A 21,608-nucleotide genomic window follows, 5' to 3' on the forward strand; every position below is an offset into this window, starting at 1 on the left:
AATAAGGAAGTAGCAACCACTCCAAGGAGCAGAGAATTATAAGGAGGTAAACCCATGGACAGAGGAGCCTGGAGGGCTACAGTCCACGGGGTTGCAAAGAGTCAGACATGACTGAGCCACTTTCACATGCTACATACAAAGCATTTATGGTGTCTAGCAGATGTAAACGCCCAATAAATATTAGTTTCTGCCCCCTTTGCCCCCCTACCATCCACAGACACTTTCAGCTGAACAACATGCCTTCTCACTCTGATGGAAGAAGCTCCATGCTGCCCTTCCCTTTATTCTCTCACTAACGAATGGATGGGTCCTTTTTTTTTTTTTAATTTCTTAGACAACAGAGAGTAAAGGAGAGATCAGAGGAAGGAGAAGGGATCTGATTAAACTTGGAAACTTTTCTAAGTGAAAGTTTTGCCTAAAAGAGCTCTTTCAAGTGTTTCACGTGGATTCTTTCTCAGCTACAAATGTTAACCTATCACTGTGACAATCGTATGTCTTTGGTAGCACATTTAAGACTATGAATACTTGAACTGAGCTGGAACAGAGTAAGACAGGGGTTTCCTTTCCTTCACAGGCTCTCTTGGCTCCACTTGTCTGGTCTGTCCTTGAATCTTAAGAGTTCCAAGCAATGATGTGGTCGGCATCTCAGAAGAATGCAGGTCTTCTGCCTTGGGTCCTCTTCCAATCTTTTTGCTTTAGGAGATAGGCATGTACATTCTTCCTTACGACTCTGTGTGGATTTAGATAGCATCTAACCCATACATTTAGGGCTCACAACCTGCCTTGGGCCACGTTTCTTAGATGTTGGATAGATTCAGAAACATTTTAGAGTGGAACACTCTGGCACTGGCTTCTGCTCTGGTGGGCTTCTCCCTTCCCCTCTTTGGCTTTCTTCTGTTGCTCTGGCAGTTCTTCCTCTAATTTCATTTGTGTTCTTTTGCTCCTTTAAAAAAAAAAAAACTTTAAAAAAGATAAGAGGCTTACTTTTAAACATCAAGGAATATATAGCCACGTAAAGATATTCTTTGAGTCTTCTAATCATCTTTAAGAAACATATAGGTTTTGAAGACACCTTATTACCACATAATATTTAGGTCAGGATGTATGTTTCTGAGCTTCCCTGGTGGCTCAGACGGTAAAGAATCTGCCTGCAATGAGGGAGACCCAGGGTCGATCCCTGGGTTGGGAAGATCTGCTGGAGGAGGAAATAGCTCCCCACTCCAGTATTCTTGCCTAGGAAATCACATGGACAGAGGAGCATGGTGGGCTACAGTCTGTGGGGTCACAAAGAGTCAGAGGTCACAAAGAGTCAGACAGGACTGAGCGATTAACAGTTCACATAAGGTTTCTACCTGTAAAAAGTTTACATTTCTTTAGGTTAGGTAAGAAAACACAAGAGGAAAAAAGATTCAAGAAACTAATATTACACTTTTTTTAAAAGATGGGCAGGAAACCATAGAGATGGCCTCACAAAAATCCATTCTCCTGCTTGGGATGAGATTATTGATTTTCTTAGTTACTATTTTTCCCTCAAGTGTTGAAATAAGTGCCTTTTGATTCCTGGGCTTGAGAAAAACTTGTTCCCCACAGCACTTGGCAAGTATAAATCCCAGGAACTAGGTGCTTTAAGCACTGTGTTTGTGAAGCAGGAGCCATTGTTGAGAAAGAACAGGGTGGGAGGAGTGAGGTGGTGGGGAGGGAGGAGGTGGAGGGAGGGGGAGCAGAGCCCGGTACTAGGAGCCCTAGCAGTGTGGAAGGGACCAAAAGACGGAGGGGAGGGTCGGTCCTTGCTGGGGCCTTGCAGGTCTGGTCCACCTTGCTCCATTTCTGTTCTACCACTGCTGGGTCCACACAGGGAACCCTCATCACCCACACTGCTCCCAGTAACTCTGGAGTCGTTTCATGCAAATGTAACCTGGTTTTACCCAAATCTAAAACCTGGATTGAATTTGTTGAACTATTCAGTGGCACACATTTTGGTGCCCAAATGAATTTGCTACACAGGAAGGACTTATTTTGGGAGAGCTTATGAATTTTTGTGATAACTGGCAATATGCAGGAAAAAAAAAAAAAACAAACTGCATTAACCTCAAAATTTGCTGCATGCATACAATCCATTGGGTTCCCCTGGTGGCTCAGTGGTGAAAAATCCAAGTGACAATTCAGGAGACACAGGTTCAATCCCTAAGTTAGGGAGATCCCCTGAAGGAGGAATTGGCAACTGGCTCCAGTAATCTTGCCTGGGAAATCCCATGGATAGAGTAGACTGGCAGGCTACCATCTGTAGTGTCACAAAAGAGTTGGACACAACTGAGCATGCACACGAACATATACAATCAATTAGTATTAGTTATTGTTTTGACTTTGAGGACTTTTCATAAGATCCGGGAATTAAAAAAAATAAATATATCTACAAGCTTCTCAACTATAACAACACCTCCCACAGTAAAAACCAAACAAAAAAAATCTGTTAAAACACTAGTTCATAAAAACCATTGCCCCAAACCATCAGAATAGGGACCAACCTGAATAGAATTTAACCACATAAAGCTGCCAGTATCCACAGATTTTGAACAACCAAGATGACAACACAACACTAGGTTTTGCTCCACATACCTTGAGTCAGCATACCAGAGTATAATTTATTCTACAAAGGGAAGGAAATTGTAGGCACAGTTTATTAAATTTGAGTATCAGCATTATGATAGATGTGGACTGAAAATTGAACCTCACCTGACATTCAGCTATCATTTACTAAATACCTGTGATGGGCAAAGAGTGCTGAGAAACAAAAGATGAGTAAGGCAACATAATGTGTAATATATTTACATAGGTTATAAAATATGTAATAATCTATGGTCATTCTATTTATAACACTGTAAAAGTCATTAGAATGTACAACCAAAAGTGACAGAGTTCACAAATGGAAAAACTCAAGTTGAGGACTGTAAACAGTTGGGGAAGTTTTAAAGGACAGGTTGGATTTATCAGTGGAGGCTGGGGGAAGGACACTCCAAAGCAAAAGAAACAGTGTGACCAGAAGCTCTAAGGTGGGAGAGTACAAGTCCAATTTGACTGGAAATTAGGAGAGCTGTGGGAGAGAGAAGGGGGCAAGTTTTGCCTGATTCCGGAAGGCCTTGAAGGCCCAGTGAGGATTTGGCAGTTAATTGGGAAGAAAATGTAATTAAATGGAAAGTTTTTAAGCAGTGGAGTTTTATGCGTTAGGAAAATATTAATAATACCAGTTTTTGAAATAATCTAAAATAAACAGCCAACATCTGGTGCTCATTTACAGAATTCTAAGAAATTTGCATACTAGGCTCAACTCTTTATGTATATGAGCTAATTTAAACTCACAACTTCCCTTTAAAAGGGGCATTATCATTTTACCAAAGCAACTGAAGCTCAGAGAGGTTAATTCACTGTGCCCAAAGTAACACAGCTGGTTAGTGCCAAGGCCAGGATTTTAACCTTTGGAGTGTCTGGTTCCAAAGCCTCCATGCTTATCCACAAAATAATAAAGGCCAGAACTACAGCTGGGGGCAACAGAAATGGAAAAAAAAAAAAAAAATTGGGATGGGGGATGATTCAAAAGTACTGTGACATGAATGTTACAGAATTTGATGTGAGGGAAGCAGAAGGGAGGAATGAGACTCTTAGAATTGGAGCTGGTGTAGGAAGTTGGCAAATAGAGAAATGAGACTGGAGTGTGGCTTTGGGAGCAGACCTATAGGCTTGAGACACTGGGACCCGGTGCGATCCTGTACAGAACCAAAGGCTGAAAGGGAAACGGGGTCATTTACATAGAAATGGAGGTTAAAACTCCACGTGGAGTTGGTCCCTGGGGTCTCTAAGAGAGCAGAGAAGCAAAGAGAAGATGACTTAGGACTGAATTATGGGAAACAAACAAATAGTCATTAAAAAAATAGTCATTAAAGAAGACACATCAGTGGTGAGGCAAAAGTTTTTCATGTAAACACTGATAGTTTTCCTTCTAGCAGATACCTGATTCTGATCTGTGTTAACAGGCTGGTCAGATTTAGATGACAGTGGAGACACCTTAACTTTATTTTTTTAGTTAGAGTATAATTGCTTTACAATGCTGGTGTGCAACAATGTGAATCAGCTATATGCATACATAATCCCCTCCCTCTAACCTCCCTCCCATCCACCCCCTGCCAAGACAGCTTAACTTTAGAGCTATGATAAATGTACATGATTTTTCTATATTATAGATTGTATATTTGTTTTGGGGGAAGAATTTCTAGAGTAATGAGGTCTAACTCTTTTTTAATGATTTAAATCTTTGAGTCTTCTTTAGCACATTTCTTCTCTTAAGAAATTAGAGGTTTTTTGCTCCTAATTTTTTTGGGGGGTGAAGGGGGTGCACTACATGGCATGTGGAACTTCCCCAACCAGGAATTGAACCTGTGCCCCTTGCAGTGAAAGTGTAACAGGGCACAACTTTTGAAAGAATAACATAGCCCAAGGACACAACCGCATAAACCAATTAGAATCAACCCTGCTTGGGACTTGAACCCAGCCAAAACCCTCTGGTACCTGGTTTCAGAATCTAATGAAGCTCAGATTCTTGATGTCTCATCCCAGAAAGAATTCACTGAGAGACAAAGTGATAGGTAAGATGTGGATTTGTTCAGATTCGGAGAGAGGCACACTCCACAGATAGAGTGTGGGCCATTGCAGGGGGCAAGTGTGGCCCCAAAATGTGGCCCAGTTAGTTTTGTATAGGTTGGGTAATTTCATATGCTAGTGAGTGGGAGGATTATTCCAACTATTTTGGGGAAGAGGTGGAGATTTTCAGGATTTGGGCTACCTCCCACTCCTTGGTGTTTTGACAGTGCCTTGGAACTGTCATGGCACCTCTGGGTGTGTCATTTCACTTGCTGATTGAGGATCAAGGTCTAGTCTTGTCTGCCATCTTGGTCCCATTTGATTCTAATTGGTCTGTGTGGTTTGTGTTGTGTCCTTGGGCTATGTTATTCTTTCAAAAGTTGTGCCCTGTCCCTTTCCCTCATATTACATAAGAGGGAAATTACATTGTAGCCTAGTAATAAACTGTCTTGAGGATGGCCCACAGTTTACCAAGTCAAGCCACTCATTGAACGCCTAGGTTGTTGACACATTATGGGTAATTCTGCAATTAATATTCAAATTTTCATGCTTCTTACTTGTTTCTGATTACTTTCTGAGTATTTTTGGAAGCAAAATTACTGGTCAAATGCCATGAATGTTTTTCAGGCAGAGTTCTGTTTCAGAATGTGACTATCAATTTGCTGGTAGTATGTATGTTAGAATATATTAAATCATGCTATCTCCTTCCTACTTGCTTATTTCTGTTCTTGGAAATCAAAAGGATGCCTTAGAAGAACAATCTACAGCAACCTTTGGGGGGAAAAAGCACACAGGTTTTCTGTTGTTGATTTTTTTTTAACACCTTCATGAACAACAGGTATGGATTGGTGGTCAACTTCTATTTAGCCCCACAAGCCATTTTGGGTGCTATTTTTTTTCCAACAAAAAAGCTGTCCTGTGGGGAGGTGAGGCTATCTTCTGCTCGAAGAGAGACTCTGCCTGGCCTCTGACAAAGACAGATCCAAGGTGATGAACCCCATATTTATCGGCTCTGCTAGGATTTCTCTCCTAGGCCTCGGGGATGTTCAAGCATCTTTGCTTCTCCCAAAGGCCTGGAATGCCTGCTTTTGTCTTGATCTTCCAGGGAGAGCAAGGCACTCTTCCTTCTTGTCTCCTATCTTTCTTGGCCCCACAGATTTGGCAGCAGCCTCCTTGGCTGTGTGGGGGTCTCTGGCTGCAGGTACCTGGATGTAGCAGCTGCCGTGGAGTTTCTTCCCTAGTCCCATCCCATCAGTAGGCAGCATCCACACTTGCCTCTTAGAGCTGTTGTTACCCTTGACGGAAGACGAACTTCTTGACTCCCACCTTTATTACAGTGTTCTGCAAACTGTAGGGCCTATTGTGGGTTGCAAAGTAAATTTAGAATTTTAAGGGAAAATAAGTCAGACTCCATCACAATGGTAGGTATTGTTTCATGAAACTTTTTTCAAAATTTATATATGCAGAATGTATGGGCCTTATTCAAAAACCTTGAAAGTCAAGGCTGTAAACTCACATCAAATCCTCATGAGGATATGGGGTATATTTAGGTGGGAAAATGTGATTGTCTTTAAAATTTTATTAGCTGGGCTAGTAACTGAAAGGCCATGAGGCTTAGTGGAGAAAACTTCAGCTTTGGAGTCAGAACTGGGTCAATATTGTTACTTTCTCACTAGCTGTGTGACCTTGGATAACTGAAGGGATCTAACCCTCCTTCGAATTATTTGTACAATTATTTTCATCCTGTGCGGATAAGATGAAATCATCTCTGTATAGCCCAGCACACAGGAGAGATACAGTGTATAAAGCTCAATTTCTAGTCTTTTGTCCCCGCTGTAGGACAGCCTCTGACAAATAGCCAGCCAGACTCCCTGTTTCTCATCAGGAGTACCTGCTACTTGTGATAGTGCCAAACGTGGTTCTGTTCCTCACCGGAGGGACCTCCCTGGCTCAGTTTCCCACTCTCTGTTCTGTGCGACAATAGTGTTTTTCAGGAGAAGAACCTCTGAGCAAAGAACATTTCAGAATCACAGGTTGTAGTCTTGAAATCCTAAGGACCCAACTCAGGACTTGCCAACCCAGGAGTCCGCAGGGGCCAGCCAGGTGAGAAGGCAGCTCAGGTGCTTTGGAACCGTGGGGCTGCGGCAGACGACAGAACACCCACCTCCTTCGAGGGGGTCGACCACAGGATCATCACCTGCCTACATGTGGAGCCAAGCTGATCAGATCTCAGATTGTTCAAAATCTAGATTTTTTTTTAATATGAAAAAAATCCACCTTTTAAGAAACACTGTGCTGACCAAATGGAACATCTGCGTGTCACGGAAGCCAGAGAGGCCTGCCAGTTTGCACAGTCTGACCCTATGCTTTGTCGCACAGCCGACAGTACAGTCATCTCAGGAGCTCAAGGAAAACCTCCCAAGGCATCCCAGAAGAGTGCTCTTTTAACATTATTTTGTAGCAAAAATACACTTTAACCGCAGAATATATAATGCCACCAATAGAAGAAATTTCCACTGAATGAAGAGGAAAGTACTGGACAGGATTGACAAGTGGGTTGTGATCTGTCGTCTCTTTCTGTGTTTGTTTCATAAAATATAAATTCTGTTTTTAAAAATCCACTTTATTGAGACAGAATTCACATACATACAATTCGATGACTTTTGGTATCATCAGAGTTGCACAAACATTGTTATAATAAAATTTTCATCTTCTTAAAAGAAAACCTATTAGCCATCACCCCGCTTCCCCACAGGCCCCCACACCTGGTTACCCCTAATCTACTTCCTGTCTTTATAAATTTCCTATTCTAGACATTTTATATAAATGGAATTGTACAATAGGTGGGGTTTTATGTGTGTGGTTTCTTTCACTTAGCATAATGTATTCCAGGTTCATCCATGTTGTGACGTTTATCAGTACTCTATTCTCTATCAACTAATAATATTCAATCATAAAGATATACTATGTTTTATTTATCCTCTCATCAATTGATGAACCTTTGGACTGTTCTTTGATTATTACAAATAATGCTGCTATGAACAATTATATGCAGTTTTTTGTGTGGATGTTTTTGTTTCTCTTGGGTACATACCTAGGAGTGGAATTGCTGGGTCATATGGTAACTCTAGGTATATTATTGGGAGGAACTGTCAGACTGTTTTGCAAAGCAGCTGCACTGTTTTACATTCCCACCACCAGTATATGATGGTGCCAGTTTCTCCATATTTTCACTCACACTTGCCATGTCTGTCTTTTTTATTATAAGCCATCCTAGCAGGTGTGCCAAGACATTTGTTCTCAAGGTTTATGGCACTTCTAATAGGGCAGCTGAATTTGGCCTGTTGACATGGTTCTTGAGATCAAGACCTAAAGGAGTGATCTTTTCTGAATTTAGATCACCATTTTATAGAAACTTACTAATGAGTTTCCCCTCTTCACGTATACCATTCTTTGGCTAACCAGAAAAGAGGCACCTTATCTTTAAAAAGGTGTAATTTTTCTTCCTTATTCACCAGTGAAATATTCCAGTTCTAGAGATATTGTTGGTATAAATTTGTGTCCAGGACTTCCCTGGCAGCCCAGTGGTTAGGACTCCATTGCTTTCACTGCCGAGGGCCTGGGTTCAATCCTGGTTGGGGAACTAGGATCCTGCAAGCTGCCCAGCATGCCCCCCTAACACACAAAAAAATTTGCTTACATACCGTTTTGTTTTGTTGTTGTTGGTTTTTTTTTTTCTTTGCGTAGCCACCTATCTACCCACAGCTGAAACCACTAATTTCCCCACCTGCAAGCCACATTGGGACAGAAGACTTGGGCCAAGGCAGAAGTAGTTAAGCAGCCGAAGTTTCCCTTATATGCTCGCCAACAGATAGAGTAACACCACTCCTCTGCCTTCCCTGGGTCTTTCTTGTGGCCCATGTGTTTAATCCTGTAACATCCCCACACGTGAGATAAGGCATCACTGTCCCTCAGCAAGGGTTGGGGAAATAAGCACACCTTCCTGGCTGCCAGGGGCCACACGGGGTGGGACTCAGTGTCCTAGTGCACGGTCTGTGCTGTTTTCTCTTCCTGAATTCTCCGCTTTATTGTCAGCACCCAAAAAAAAAAAAAAAAGGTTTTAAGTGTACAGGATCCTTAGTATGGTTGACCTCCTCAGACATTTTGGTTTACTGTTTCTCCTCCTTTTCAGAAACCAGCCCTTTTTGAGAAGGACAGACAACAGGAGAATTCATATAGCTTGACTTTAGGATTCATTGTATGGGGAGGAATCAATATCCTGCAGCCAAACACCCAGAGCCCCCGTCTGCTTTTTTTTTTGTTTTTTTTTTTTTTACATTAGAGTTAAGTTTCAAATGCCCATTGGAAGCAACCTTTGGGCAGACATTCTTGCAGTTTTCTGTGATAAATTCTTATTTGGCTTGCCATAGTTCATTGTATCCAACTAGGAATAACCTTGGCCTAGTTGGGAGCTGGTAAATAGTACAAATACATGTGTCTGTCTATATTTGCAATTCCCTCCAGCCCCCAACTCTATCTTCCTCTTTTTAAGTTATAAGAACGAGGTGCAATTGACATCTATCCTCAATATTAGTATCCTAAGATGTGCTTATTACTAATTATTCTATTTTCCTGCCTTCTGATTTAGAAATACCCCAATGTTTATCTCCAATGATGGAAGAGGAAGATTAAAACAATAATCTGCAGTAAGTACTCTTTCAGGTATTAATTCATTTCTTCAGTAGATGTTATTTAGTGCCTGCTATATGGCAGGCACCCTGCTAGGTGCTTGGGATGCAAAAATAAAATTCCTGCCTATAAGGGGTGCTGTGCAGTGGGACAAACAGACACATAACTGGATAACTACAATTGTGAGCATAGTAGTTAATGAACAGAATATTATGGGATCCCAAAAGAGAGGCACTTCACCTATCTTAGAGGCCGACTCCAGGAAGGGCATAAATTACGTTAATGAAGATATGAAATTCAGTTGCCTAAATTGGGCATGGAGAGAGTGATCAAGCTTTTTAAATTAGGTAACTCTGTAAGTTAGGATAAAACCCTCAATAACCCTAAAGTAAAATATATGCCAGTTTGTAACTGATGATTCACATTGAAGGAGAGGGTCTAATATCATAAATAAGTGAACGTTAAAGTTGCAGGGCTAGCGCTGGAAGTTGTAGGGTTTACTCGAAAGTTTTTCTCCTTTTTATGTTCCTCCCTTTGTATCACAGAAAGCAAATATGAGAAATGTGCAAGTGGAGGTAAGTGGAGGTCTTAATATCCTTCTTTGTGACATGGCCCCAATATACATTGGGAGTAAATGAAGCAACTATCACTAGACTGAATGAGGAATAATACTGTTTGAGGACAGAATTTTTTTTTAAAGCTTAATTTGCAACCATTGTCTTCATATAAAATGAAAATATGAAGAAAACTCAAGGCTAATTGCACTTGAGTTTTTCTAAGTCATGAATTTAAAGAGGTCAGCATAATCTTAAATCTTCGAAAAATAAGTTTAATCTTTACAACCACTTAGTGATAACTTCCATTTTATAGCTGAAAGATTTGAAGCACAAAGTTTAAAAAAAAAACAAAACAACTTGTCTGAGATTATAGAGCTAGTAAGTAGCAGAGCAAGGATTTGAACCCAGGTCTATTGATATTTAAATCCAGTGCCTGTTACTTACCATAGCATCCTGCTGAAATAGAAACCTGTGTTGGGCCCATTGTTCTCTTGTTGTTTTGTGACCATAAACTGACCCTGGAAGGAGTAAGCTATTAGAAATAACTGGTAAAAGCATCTAAAAAAGTGGTTGATCCAGAGCAAACCCAACATTGCTCCTGGAAAATACTGATAGTACAATCTTCAAGTAATAGTCAAATTTTGACATCATGGATGCCATTTAAAGTGTAATCATTCTCATGAATATTTTGTAATATAGTCACTGAGAAGATAAAACAGAATTAAAATAACCTAGATTTAAATAAAGCATAAAATTAGATTAATAGAGGGAAGTGAAGAGCATATATGTGTAAAACAGTATAAAAGTTAACTTTAGATGTTTGCTTTTTTAAACACCAATGACTTTAAGAACATTATATTAGTTTATATATTTTTAATATTATTTCTTTTCATGTTCATATAGCATGCATTGTCCACTCACCAAGACTATAAACCCTGATACCAATTATGTATATATATTTTTTTAAGGAGTAAGCATTAAAATCATAGTCAGGAGAGGTTATCTCTCTGTCTGTTCTCATGTAGCTTAATAAATTTGAGAAAACATGTTGTGGATGTTTACATGGGATATATGAAAAAAAATTAACAATAAATTGATTTAACTTTGGTCCGTTAAATTTGGAGGAATTGGCTGGTGGGTTTAGAAGTGTATAAACATACCACTCGAGAGTGAAAAAAAGGGAAGTCTGTTGTAACTGAATAGGGGTGTGGTCTGCTCAGGCTAGAGAGCAATAGATAATAGTTTCATAAAGGGCTGATATAACCGTATGGTCTCCAGAACTGGCTATTAGAGCCCGCACATTTTCCTCACAGACATAATGTAAGTTTGTCTGTTAAAACCAGGCAACTTGGTGGGTTAGGAAAGCCACAGCCTATGGATTTGGGCATGGGCACTCTCTGCCTCCATCTAATCCTCCGGGTAACAATATACCTACAACTCCTGTAACCCTAGAGCAGTTACATGGATGCACTAAGTGGTTCGATGGGAAGGAAAGATAGCATCACAAGGATTCGTTTGATTATCATAGTAATCCACACCAAGTCAAATAAAACAGCCCAACAGTTAAAAATGTGGTCTCTAATGAATTTGCTAATTCTAGCAGGCCCTCCCAATCATTTCCTGCTAGAGTACCCCGTATCGAAATGAAGTGGCTGTGCTTTAATTTCATGGAAGAATCGTTTGATTTCCAGGAAGTTAAGACAGGGCTTTGTATTTAAATAAAAAGTTCCAGACAAGCTGTGAAATTCGAGCAAACCAAGAAAAAGGATGAAACTAAATGCCTGTTGGGTGACTCAAGATTTCAGCTGCTCTGCAAACCTGACAGTACGGGCTTAAGAGCCCAGAAAAGGGGTGTTTTAAAAGTGACTGACTGGATCATTGTCACTTTCTTATAGGAAAAGCCCTGACTTTCCAGAGATCTAAAGTGTAATGCAACCATATGTGGTTGAGAAGTTCGAATCTTGGCTGCCTTCGCCCCTCTGCACAAACAGAAACCCCGGTTTTCGGGGACCGTGATCTCATCGTGTCGCTCTCACTTTTGAAGGTCTGTTAAAAGTCTGGGGCCTCTTATCTCAACGGCTGTGGAAGTGAGTTTGGGGTGAGAAAGGGGGGGGGAGGTCTGTGGGTGTCTCTTTTGCCTGAGGAGTTGGAGACACTTGTGGAAAAGTCAGGCCCTTTTCGCTCCGGCGGCCGCTCGGGTGTGGGGCTGGCTTGGGTTAGACACATGCACACATACACCATAGAGCTCTGCTTTCCCGTAGCAGCTGCTGCCTCTGCCTCTGCCTCTCCCGCCTCAGCCTCTCTGCCCGGCACACACACACATTCAGATTTGCGCGCTGTTTCAATCCTTGATGACGTGTCCCCGGAGACAGCCAATAGCAGGCGGGCTCTGGTCAGGACAATGGGAGGTATCGGGCCAATGAGCGAGCCCCGTGAGTTGGCGGTAGCCAATAGGCGCGGCGCTGGCTGGAGAGTAATGTTACAGAGCGGAGAGAGTGAGGAGGCTGCGTCTGGCTCCCGCTCTCACAGCCATTGCAGTACATTGAGCTCCATAGAGACAGCGCCGGGGCAAGTGAGAGCCGGACGGGCACTGGGCGACTCTGTGCCTCGCGGAGGGTGAGTCCGGGGCAGCGCCGCGGCGGGGAGAGCGCCTCCGGCAGCTCCTCAGCCCGCGCGGCGGCCGGATCCCCGCGGCCGGGAGCCGGCGGGTCAGGATCCACACAAAGGCAAATGAGGGGGGACCGTGGGGGGAAACTGCGCACGGAGCGAGCCTCCCCTCGGGCGCCGGGAGCCCTGCCCCGCGCCGAAGCCCCGGCCCCCGGGGCCGCCTGAGGCGCCGCGAGCCCCGAGCCCCGCGAGTTTCCACCCCCGGCGGCGTCCGCGCTGACTGGCGCAAAAAAAAAAAAAAAAAAAAAAATTTTTTTTTCCATTAAAAAAAATTTTTTTAACGTGTTTTCGAACCCCCAGGGCCGAGCGTTCGGGCGACCGGCGTGCGCGGGGGGCGGCGGGCCGCCGGGCGGGCGGGCGGCGCTTCACGGCTGCATTGGCCGCCGCAGAGCCGGGCGCCGGCGGCGAGCGAGCGAGCGCGGGCGGGCGGGCGGGCGCTGCGGGCGGGTGGCGGCGCGGGGCCGGGGCCGGGGGCGGCGGCGCGGGGCCGGGCCCGCTGGCCTGAGCCCGAGCCTGGGGCCGGGCGCGGCGGCCGGGCGGCCGGGCGGCGGGGGGGAGCGGCGCCGCGGCGCTCGCTGGATAACATGGCTGACTCGGCCCGGCGCTGCTGGCTGGAGAGAAAACAAGGCGGGCGGGCGGGCGCGGGCGGGGGGGAAGCTGGGCGCAGCAGTTCCGAGGCAACTTTTTTTTTTTCCTCTTCTGCCAGCCCCGCGTCCCCCCGTGTGCGGGGGCGGCGGGCCGCGCGGAGGGAGACGGGGAGCGGCGGGCCGGGGGCGCCTCCCGAGGTGGAGGCCCCCCCCTCACACACAGACACCGCGGTCGGGGGAGGGGGAGGGTCCGGCCGCGCGCCCCCCGCCCCTCCCCCCGGCCGTCATGGCCGAGTGTGTGCGCCAGAGCGCGCCGCGCACCCCGCCCGCCGGCGCTCGCACTCACACTCTCGCACACTCACTCTCGCGCACACACTCACACACATACACACACAAAGGGAAGGAGCCATATTCTCTCGCTCGCCCTCGCGGCGGCGGCGGCGCAGGCGGGGAAGACGCGCAGCGGCCATTCCGTGCGCGCCGGCCCCGGCGGCCGCGGGCGGAGCCAGCCCCCATTTCGAGCGGGGCTGTTCCCTCCGCCGAGCCGACAAAATGGGGGAGGCCGGCGGGCCTGCGCGGGGCGCGGGCGCACGTGGCGGGCCCCGCGCGCGGGGAGCCGGGCCTGGAGGCCCGGTCGCCGCCCCCCCTCGCCTCGGGGGGGGGGCGGCCTCCCCGCGCGCGGCCCCGAAGTTGGCGGGCGGGCGGGAGTAGGGGGGCCCCGGTGGCGGGAAGGGGTGCGGAACCCGCCCCGCGCTGCGCCCCAACTTTTCAGGGCTTGAAAATATATATATATACACTCTCCGAGTGGGGGCGGGGGGCAGCCCGAGCCACGAGCAGGAGTGGCTTTTGTCCCTCATCCTTGTTTACTCGAAGAAACTTCAGACCGGACGTGTTTAGTCAGAACCGAAATACATCTCGGGGCCAAAACGATAGGAAGCGAGGCTGCCTGGCGGTGGCAGCCGCGCAAATAGCACCGCCACCCCCCCCACCCCACCCCCAGCCTGGGTCCGAGCTGCTGCTTCCACGGCTCCCTCCTCCCGGCAAAGTTTTGTGCCGAGAAGAGAATATTTTAAAGCAATCATGGGGAAAACTTTAGACGAGTGGGGAATCTGGCCCGTAATCCGGAAAGGTCTACTCAACTTTGGCTCTTACCTACTCCTTACGTAGCTGCATGAATCGGCAGCGTTCCTTTCTGACCTTTGGGTTTGTTGATTAATAATAGTTTTTTACATGAAAAAAAATTTTTTTAATGACCGCTTGGGTACTACATTCAAAACAGATGCAGGGAGATAGGTGACAAATACGGTATGAGCGTACCATTGTGTCCACACTTTTTTTAAGGTCCCACTGAAGGACCATTTATTGGGTTGGTGCAGACTCTTCTAGGAATTTGTTCGATCCCTGATCTTTTCTTTGATATTGTGAGGGGTTAATGCCAATGCCGTGTTTAATAACCAGTGCCATGCTGTTCATTGACTCCCCAAGAAGCTAGAGTGCACTTTGGTGCCATAAATTTCACTGTTAACATTAAACTTGTGTTTTTTTATTTTTTAAGATAAATAATTAAACATGGGCAAAGGAGATCCTAAGAAGCCGAGAGGCAAAATGTCATCATATGCATTCTTTGTGCAAACTTGCCGGGAGGAGCACAAGAAGAAGCACCCGGATGCTTCAGTCAACTTCTCAGAGTTTTCTAAGAAGTGCTCAGAGAGGTGGAAGGTAAGAGGGCTGAAAACCTACTGAGTAGGTAATAAAGGCTGAATTCCAAATTGGGTTTTTTTTTTTTTTTTTAAAGCCTCGGTACAATTTGCATAATGTGGGTGTTGATGTTGGAACAGGTTACTAAATATTTTGCAAAGGATACTGATTTTATTCATTTCCATACTTCACAACTGGTTAAAATTTTGTTAACTGATTTAAGTTTACAAATTTTTTTTTATAGACCATGTCTGCTAAAGAGAAAGGAAAATTTGAAGACATGGCAAAGGCGGACAAGGCCCGTTATGAAAGAGAAATGAAAACTTATATCCCTCCTAAAGGGGAAACAAAAAAGAAGTTCAAGGATCCCAATGCACCCAAGAGGCCTCCGTAAGTATCTTGCCTGTTTTGATTTTTCAAGAAGTATTTTATAGTAGACAAATATAGCAAGCCACCCTGTGGATCTCCATTCTGTAATCAAAGTTTCTTAGCTAACTGGTATTGGTATATTTCAATATATTTTTTTCTGTTGGGTGGCAGTGGAATGGAATTAGAGATACTGACCTCACCCAATATGTCTCCTAAATGTCATTTTGATTCTTTTTTGTTTCTTGAGAAATCATAAGAGTAATTGCAGAATGTTCATTTGGAACACTAATAAATAGTATATGTTCAACTAGTAATGTTGTAAGTTAAAATAATTGTGTAAATTAAGTTTAGTGAGGGATATTTGGCATTTTTTAACATTATACTCTGTCAAATATGTGGTAGAAATTAAAAGCTGCTTTTATATAGCAGTACAACACAGTTGTTGGTAAACTTGCAATTCTAAACTTAAATCTCTCCTTTTAGTTCGGCCTTTTTCTTGTTTTGTTCTGAGTATCGTCCAAAAATCAAAGGCGAACATCCTGGCCTGTCTATTGGTGATGTTGCAAAGAAACTGGGAGAGATGTGGAATAACACTGCTGCGGATGACAAGCAGCCTTATGAGAAGAAGGCTGCTAAGCTGAAGGAAAAGTATGAAAAGGTAAGCAGTGCGGGTTTGGTGTAGTGGTAAAAGAGTACGTTAGATGAACAACTGTACTTGGTACTGTATCTTAATTTATTATTTTGTGATTTCCAATAGGTGTGATGCAGTTTTGAGTATAGCAACTTTTCAGTGCACCATTAGCTGTAGTCTGCAAGTCCCTTTCCATCTTTCAAAGAATGTAGATCAAATAAAGTTGTTAAAGTTGTTTGACTTAACATAATTTGTCTTGGGCAAGGGCCATATACACTTAAGCTGGTTTTGTTATTCTCCAACATGTGAATTTATGAAAATTCTGGTAGTCACTTTGAGTCAAATAATGTCATTATTTTAAATGATCAGGCACACAGCATAAAAATAGGATGGCCCAAGTAATACAGATCTATATTGTTCATAAACACCCTGAAACACTTATGTTCTCTCCCTTATATTAAAAAAAAAAAAAAACTTGACTAAGTTAGAAAGTTTAAAATATTTTAATCTGTACAGTAAATTGATACAAGAAAAAGCTATAACCCCCCCTTATACTTTTAATTGAAATATTAAATAAAGTTAGATTTTAGGTTATTTAGTCATTCTGGAGAAATACATCCATTTCTAGATGTTTCTGAACCTAATTGCATGCTTGGTGGCAGATAACTTTTTTTTTTTTTTAAGGAAAGATTTCCTGTTATGGATTAGGGTCTGTCAGTATAAACCTGTAGAATGCTTTTTTGCATTCAGAAGGTGGCAGTGTCTACCCTTTAATCAGTCTCTACATTCTAGTTTTAATAAACTAAAGTTTGGATGTGGTACATAGTTGTACTTCAGTGAGGCATAGCAATGCAAATATTAGTGTCATACCATGAGCTTTGGATTATTTATAGTTATCTCATAATATTTTTATGACTTTGTGAAAGTCCAAGTTGGTGTGAATCTGCAGGTATATGGTATTTTAGTGTATCCGAGTCCTTGTTTTTTCCATAAAGCTTTGCCATGTTACTTTTATTTCTCCCGTTACTTAACTGTTTTGTCTTTCGTCCCATTTTCTTCCTGCCTTTCTTTTGGAAGGATATTGCTGCATACCGAGCTAAAGGGAAGCCTGATGCAGCAAAAAAGGGAGTTGTTAAGGCCGAAAAAAGCAAGAAAAAGAAGGAAGAGGAGGAAGATGAGGAAGATGAAGAGGATGAGGAGGAGGAAGAAGATGAAGAGGATGAGGAGGAGGAAGAAGATGATGATGATGAATAAGTTGGTTCTAGCGCAGTTTTTTTTTTTTTCTTGTCTATAAAGCATTTAACCCCCCTGTACACAACTCACTCCTTTTAAAGAAAAAAAATTGAAATGTAAGGCTGTGTAAGATTTGTTTTTAAACTGTACAGTGTCTTTTTTTGTATAGTTAACACACTACCGAATGTGTCTTTAGATAGCCCTGTCCTGGTGGTATTTTCAATAGCCACTAACCTTGCCTGGTACAGTATGGGGGTTGTAAATTGGCATGGAAATTTAAAGCAGGTTCTTGTTGGTGCACAGCACAAATTAGTTATATATGGGGATGGTAGTTTTTTCATCTTCAGTTGTCTCTGATGCAGCTTATACGAATAATTGTTGTTCTGTTAACTGAATACCACTCTGTAATTGCAAAAGAAAAAGAAAAAAAGTTGCAGCTGTTTTGTTGACATTCTGAATGCTTCTAAGTAAATACAATTTTTTTTATTAGTATTGTTGTCCTTTTCATAGGTCTGAAAATTTTTCTTAAGGGGAAGCTAGTCTTTTGCTTTTGCCCATTTTGGATCACACGAATTATCACACTGTTTATCTTTCATATAGTTAGCTGATAATAAAAAGCTTTTGTCTGCGCACCCTGCATACCCATGATGAGGGTAATAAAAGTTGAATTGAGACAGTTTTCATCCATAACTGAAACTTAAATCTTGACCAGTTGATAGTGGATTTCACATAGCCCAGTTACATTTACCAAGTGAAGAGTAACCAATCTACTCACAGCACGGGATTATTAGAATCAAACATTTTGAAAGTCTGTCCTTGAAGGACTAATAGAAAAGTATGTTCTAATCTTTACATGAGGACTCTACACTCTTTAACTCCCATTACCATGTAATGGCAGTTATATTTGCAGTTCCCACGTTTAAAGACCTGAGAATGTATCCCCAAAAGCGTGAGCATAAAATACAAGACTGCCATATTGTTTTTTTGTCTATGATTGTCCCAGCAAAGGCTCTGGGAAAAAAGTGCTGGCTGTAAATGTCTTCTCCTGTTTATCCAAGTAGAGATTGTTTAGGAAACTTGAGACCCTTGGTTAAAGGTATTTTTAATTAATTGGGCCAACTTTTAAAGTTATATACCACATTTTAAATCAGGTATATATCTTCCTGTATTATGCTTTGCCCCTTTATAAATTAAGTAGACAAGGGAGGAAGACGCTTTGTATCTCAGTATGAATTAACTGATTTATTTGAATTTGACTTTTACAAAACTCCAGCTCATTCATTAGGGTCATATGTTTATCTGCTTAGCAGTTATAGGGAACAATTTGGCAATTTTGTGGTTTTTGAGATTATTGTTCTCTTAAAGTGCCAGTGTTTTAAAATAGCGTTCTTGTAATTTTACACGCTTTTGTGATGGAGTGCTGTTTTGTTATATAATTTTGACTTGGATTCTTTCCATTTGCATTTGTTTATGTAATTTCAGGAGGAATACTGAACATCTGAGTCCTGGATGATACTAATAAACTAATAATTGCAGAGGTTTTAAATATTAGTTAAATGGCTTTCACTTAAGATTTTTGTTACATACATATTTTATCTTAATACCTCTTAGCAACATCCTTTAAGTGTAAGGGCTGCCAAAGTTTATCCCTTTAAAAATACTCACTTCACCCTTATAAATAGGTTAATGGGCTGATAAAAAAAGATTTTCATGAGACATTCCATGTGTTCTCAGGCTGCTATATCTATACATTAGGAAAAAACTAATTTTGTTTTCAGACTACTGAATTAAGATAGTTTTACAAAGCAAGGCACATGTAAGTAAAAAGCAGAATAGTGATTATAAATTTACCCTTTTCTAAGCTAAAGGAGAGGACAACAAAGGAAGACTGAAATTGTTGAAATTTATCAAATATTTGGTCAAGAGGAACAAGGCATTATCTCTGATTTACATGCAAGTTTCCTATAGCTATAGAAATTGTTGCTACTGGTGATCCTAAATGGATAAATTCTGCCCCGAGGAACTTCAGTGGGTGTTATGTGGCAGAAGATGTTGAGAATGGGAACACAGATTTTTTTCAGGTTCAGGTCTTGACAAGAAGACAGGGACAAAAACCCTCTTCAATCTTCAGACATACTAACTCTTCAGTATTCAAAAGTACACCCTGAAGCTTGGGTATCCAAAACTCAAGTAAATGAAGGTAGGAAGCAATTTAGATAATTTAGTGGAAAACCCTTGTTTAACTGGAGATAGTTTTTAAAAGTTAATGCAGAGGAACTATTTCAGTGTTTAGAAATAGAGCACTATGAGCTATAAAGATTTTCTTCACATCAGATCAAACAGTATAGTATTTTCTGCATTTTAAAAATCAATAACAAAATTGGCATACTGATTTAAAAAGTAATTGTTTTCCTGAAGGTTGGGAGCTGTTGGCTGGTTAGTTACTATAATTGTCCTTGTGGTCTTGCTATCAGTTACTGATACCTGCTGTTATTTTTCTTAATCTGGAAATTGTGTCCTGTGCACCACAGGGGTAAGACTCAAATGATAAAGATGAAAAGTGCCTGAGTGACAGATGTTCAGCAAATACTTCATGGCCTGGGGGATTTTCTCAGTATTGTTAGACTTTAGGGTAGTATCCAGCTATATTGAAGATGTACTGGAAATACAAGATGGAAATCTCTGAATGGAAAGTGTGGGCAACTCCCTTGCTTGGCATCATATAAACTATGACAGAAGTTCAAATTTAGGTCTGTTCAGTCTAACACCTTCTGAAAGGGCCTGAAATACCTCTTTCAATACCTGCCAGGTACTTTTTGCATAGGATGGTATCACTATAAATTAGCACAGATCCATTACAGTTGAAATTTTGGGATTAACTGCTGCTCAAGTGTGAACCATTGGCTACTAACTAGCCTGGTAAGTGATGTTATTTAAAATTTTCACGTTGATGCACTGTCATTTTCTATAAATTGACTCTTGAAATGCTTTTAAAACAAAAGCTAGGAAACTCTGGATATCTATGCAACAAGAGATGCAAGCTAGTTCACTTGCCCGCTTGTTACAGTGAAGACATGAACGGTGCTAACACTTGCCAGAACTTGGGAAGTTCCCTGGGTCTAAGCCAAGTTGCTCCCTGGAGTAACAAGGCAAGACGTGGCTCTGCTCTAGGAACACTGCTATTTAACCATACACCCTGGCGCAGGACATGGGATGACAGGCATAGTTTAATGGGCCATACTTAGACTATGCCCCCACCTTCTAGTAGGTTTTGGTCTGGAATCAAAGCTACCAGTAAAAGTGAACGTCACTCAGTGTCTGACTCTGCCACCCCATGAATTGTAGCCTACTAGGCTCCTCTGTCCATAGGTTTCTCTAGGCAAGAATACTGGAGTAAGTAGCCATTCCCTTTTCCAGGGGAACTTCCTAACCCAGGGATCAAATCCAGGTCTCCATTGTAGGCAGATGCTTTACTATCTGAGCCACCAGGGAAACCTGAGTCATGTCATTGGTTTGGACTGTGTATGTAACTGGCTGAAAAGGAGGAAGTAGTAGTACAGATCCAGAATAATATGAGGAATTACGGCAGCTTGAACAATGGTAGGATCTAGGATGCAGAGAATGAAAGCCAATCAACAGTGGTGAGAAAATCAGTGAAAAAGGGTTAAAGAGACTCCTGTACTTTTTTTTTTCTCTTCAGGCACACAATTCAAACACACAAGTGACATTCCATGGTATGATGTTTCCATAATACATTTGATAATTACTGATGGTCATTCATGTTCGATATTTTTTGCTATTCCTAACTACCACAGTGTACACCTTGAAGCAGAATTGCTGAGTCAAGATATGTGCATTTAAAATTTGACAGAAACACAAAATGACCCCTTCCCCAAGGCTATCCTTATAGTGAAAGTTTTTAGCAATGATTTCTAAGATAAATCAAGATTTTTTTTTTTACTGATTATTCTTTGACTGTGAAATGACTTTTCTTGTTGCATTATTTTTTTTTATTTTTTAAATTGAAGGATAATTGATTTACAGGCTCTTCATTTTTAAAAGATGAGAAATTAAAATACTGAAATACTGTCATTTGTTCAGAGCCACCCAAACACAAGGAGGTAGAATCAGACATGAGAGATCCTTGGGTTGACTATTTAGACTGTTTAAACTACTGAACAAATTATCTCTCTATAAAGTTACTGCAATAATGAATTCATTGTGTGAAAATGAGCTTCTATTTTGGCATTTTGGATCCAGGAGCTTTACCTGGGGAGGGATTTTTCTAGCAGAGATTGTGTGTCAATCTTTACAGAAGCTGCAATCAATAGTTTTGGAGAAAAGTACAGTCAAGGATTGTGTGGGCCAGATTCTGGGCATTAGGAGATGACAGGTTATTTGGAAAACAGGAATGGATATTGAGGCTCTGCCTTAATTGGGATAAAATGACCACTGCTTCACCTCCTTGCTGGAGATGGTACTTTAGGAAAACAGCATACTGCAAATGCATTTATAAGTGCAATTGTATTAATAGACTTTAAAGTG

At 42.1% G+C, this 21,608-nt stretch overlaps 1 protein-coding gene and 1 long non-coding RNA gene across 2 annotated transcripts in view; both read left to right on the forward strand.

The window, feature by feature from the left end:
* LOC136144299 (uncharacterized) overlaps window positions 1-11,959 on the forward strand; it is a 116,136-nt gene extending 104,177 nt beyond the window's left edge. The window contains exons 2-3 of the long non-coding RNA XR_010658521.1: window positions 9,281-9,338; window positions 11,774-11,959. This is a non-coding gene — a long non-coding RNA (uncharacterized lncRNA). The remainder of the gene's footprint in view (window positions 1-9,280; window positions 9,339-11,773) is intronic.
* Window positions 11,960-12,350: 391 nt separating this feature from the next.
* On the forward strand, window positions 12,351-17,540 carry HMGB1 (high mobility group box 1). Its single transcript, XM_065901895.1, has 5 exons — window positions 12,351-12,494; window positions 14,688-14,851; window positions 15,075-15,220; window positions 15,683-15,857; window positions 16,908-17,540. The coding sequence occupies exons 2-5, from the start codon at window positions 14,702-14,704 to the stop codon at window positions 17,082-17,084; spliced, it is 648 nt and encodes a 215-aa protein (XP_065757967.1). The 5' UTR covers window positions 12,351-12,494; window positions 14,688-14,701; the 3' UTR covers window positions 17,085-17,540.
* Window positions 17,541-21,608: the final 4,068 nt, after the last annotated feature.

The sequence above is a fragment of the Muntiacus reevesi genome, chromosome 11 (genome assembly GCF_963930625.1).
Source record: "Muntiacus reevesi chromosome 11, mMunRee1.1, whole genome shotgun sequence".
NCBI classification, from domain to species: Eukaryota; Metazoa; Chordata; class Mammalia; order Artiodactyla; family Cervidae; genus Muntiacus; species Muntiacus reevesi.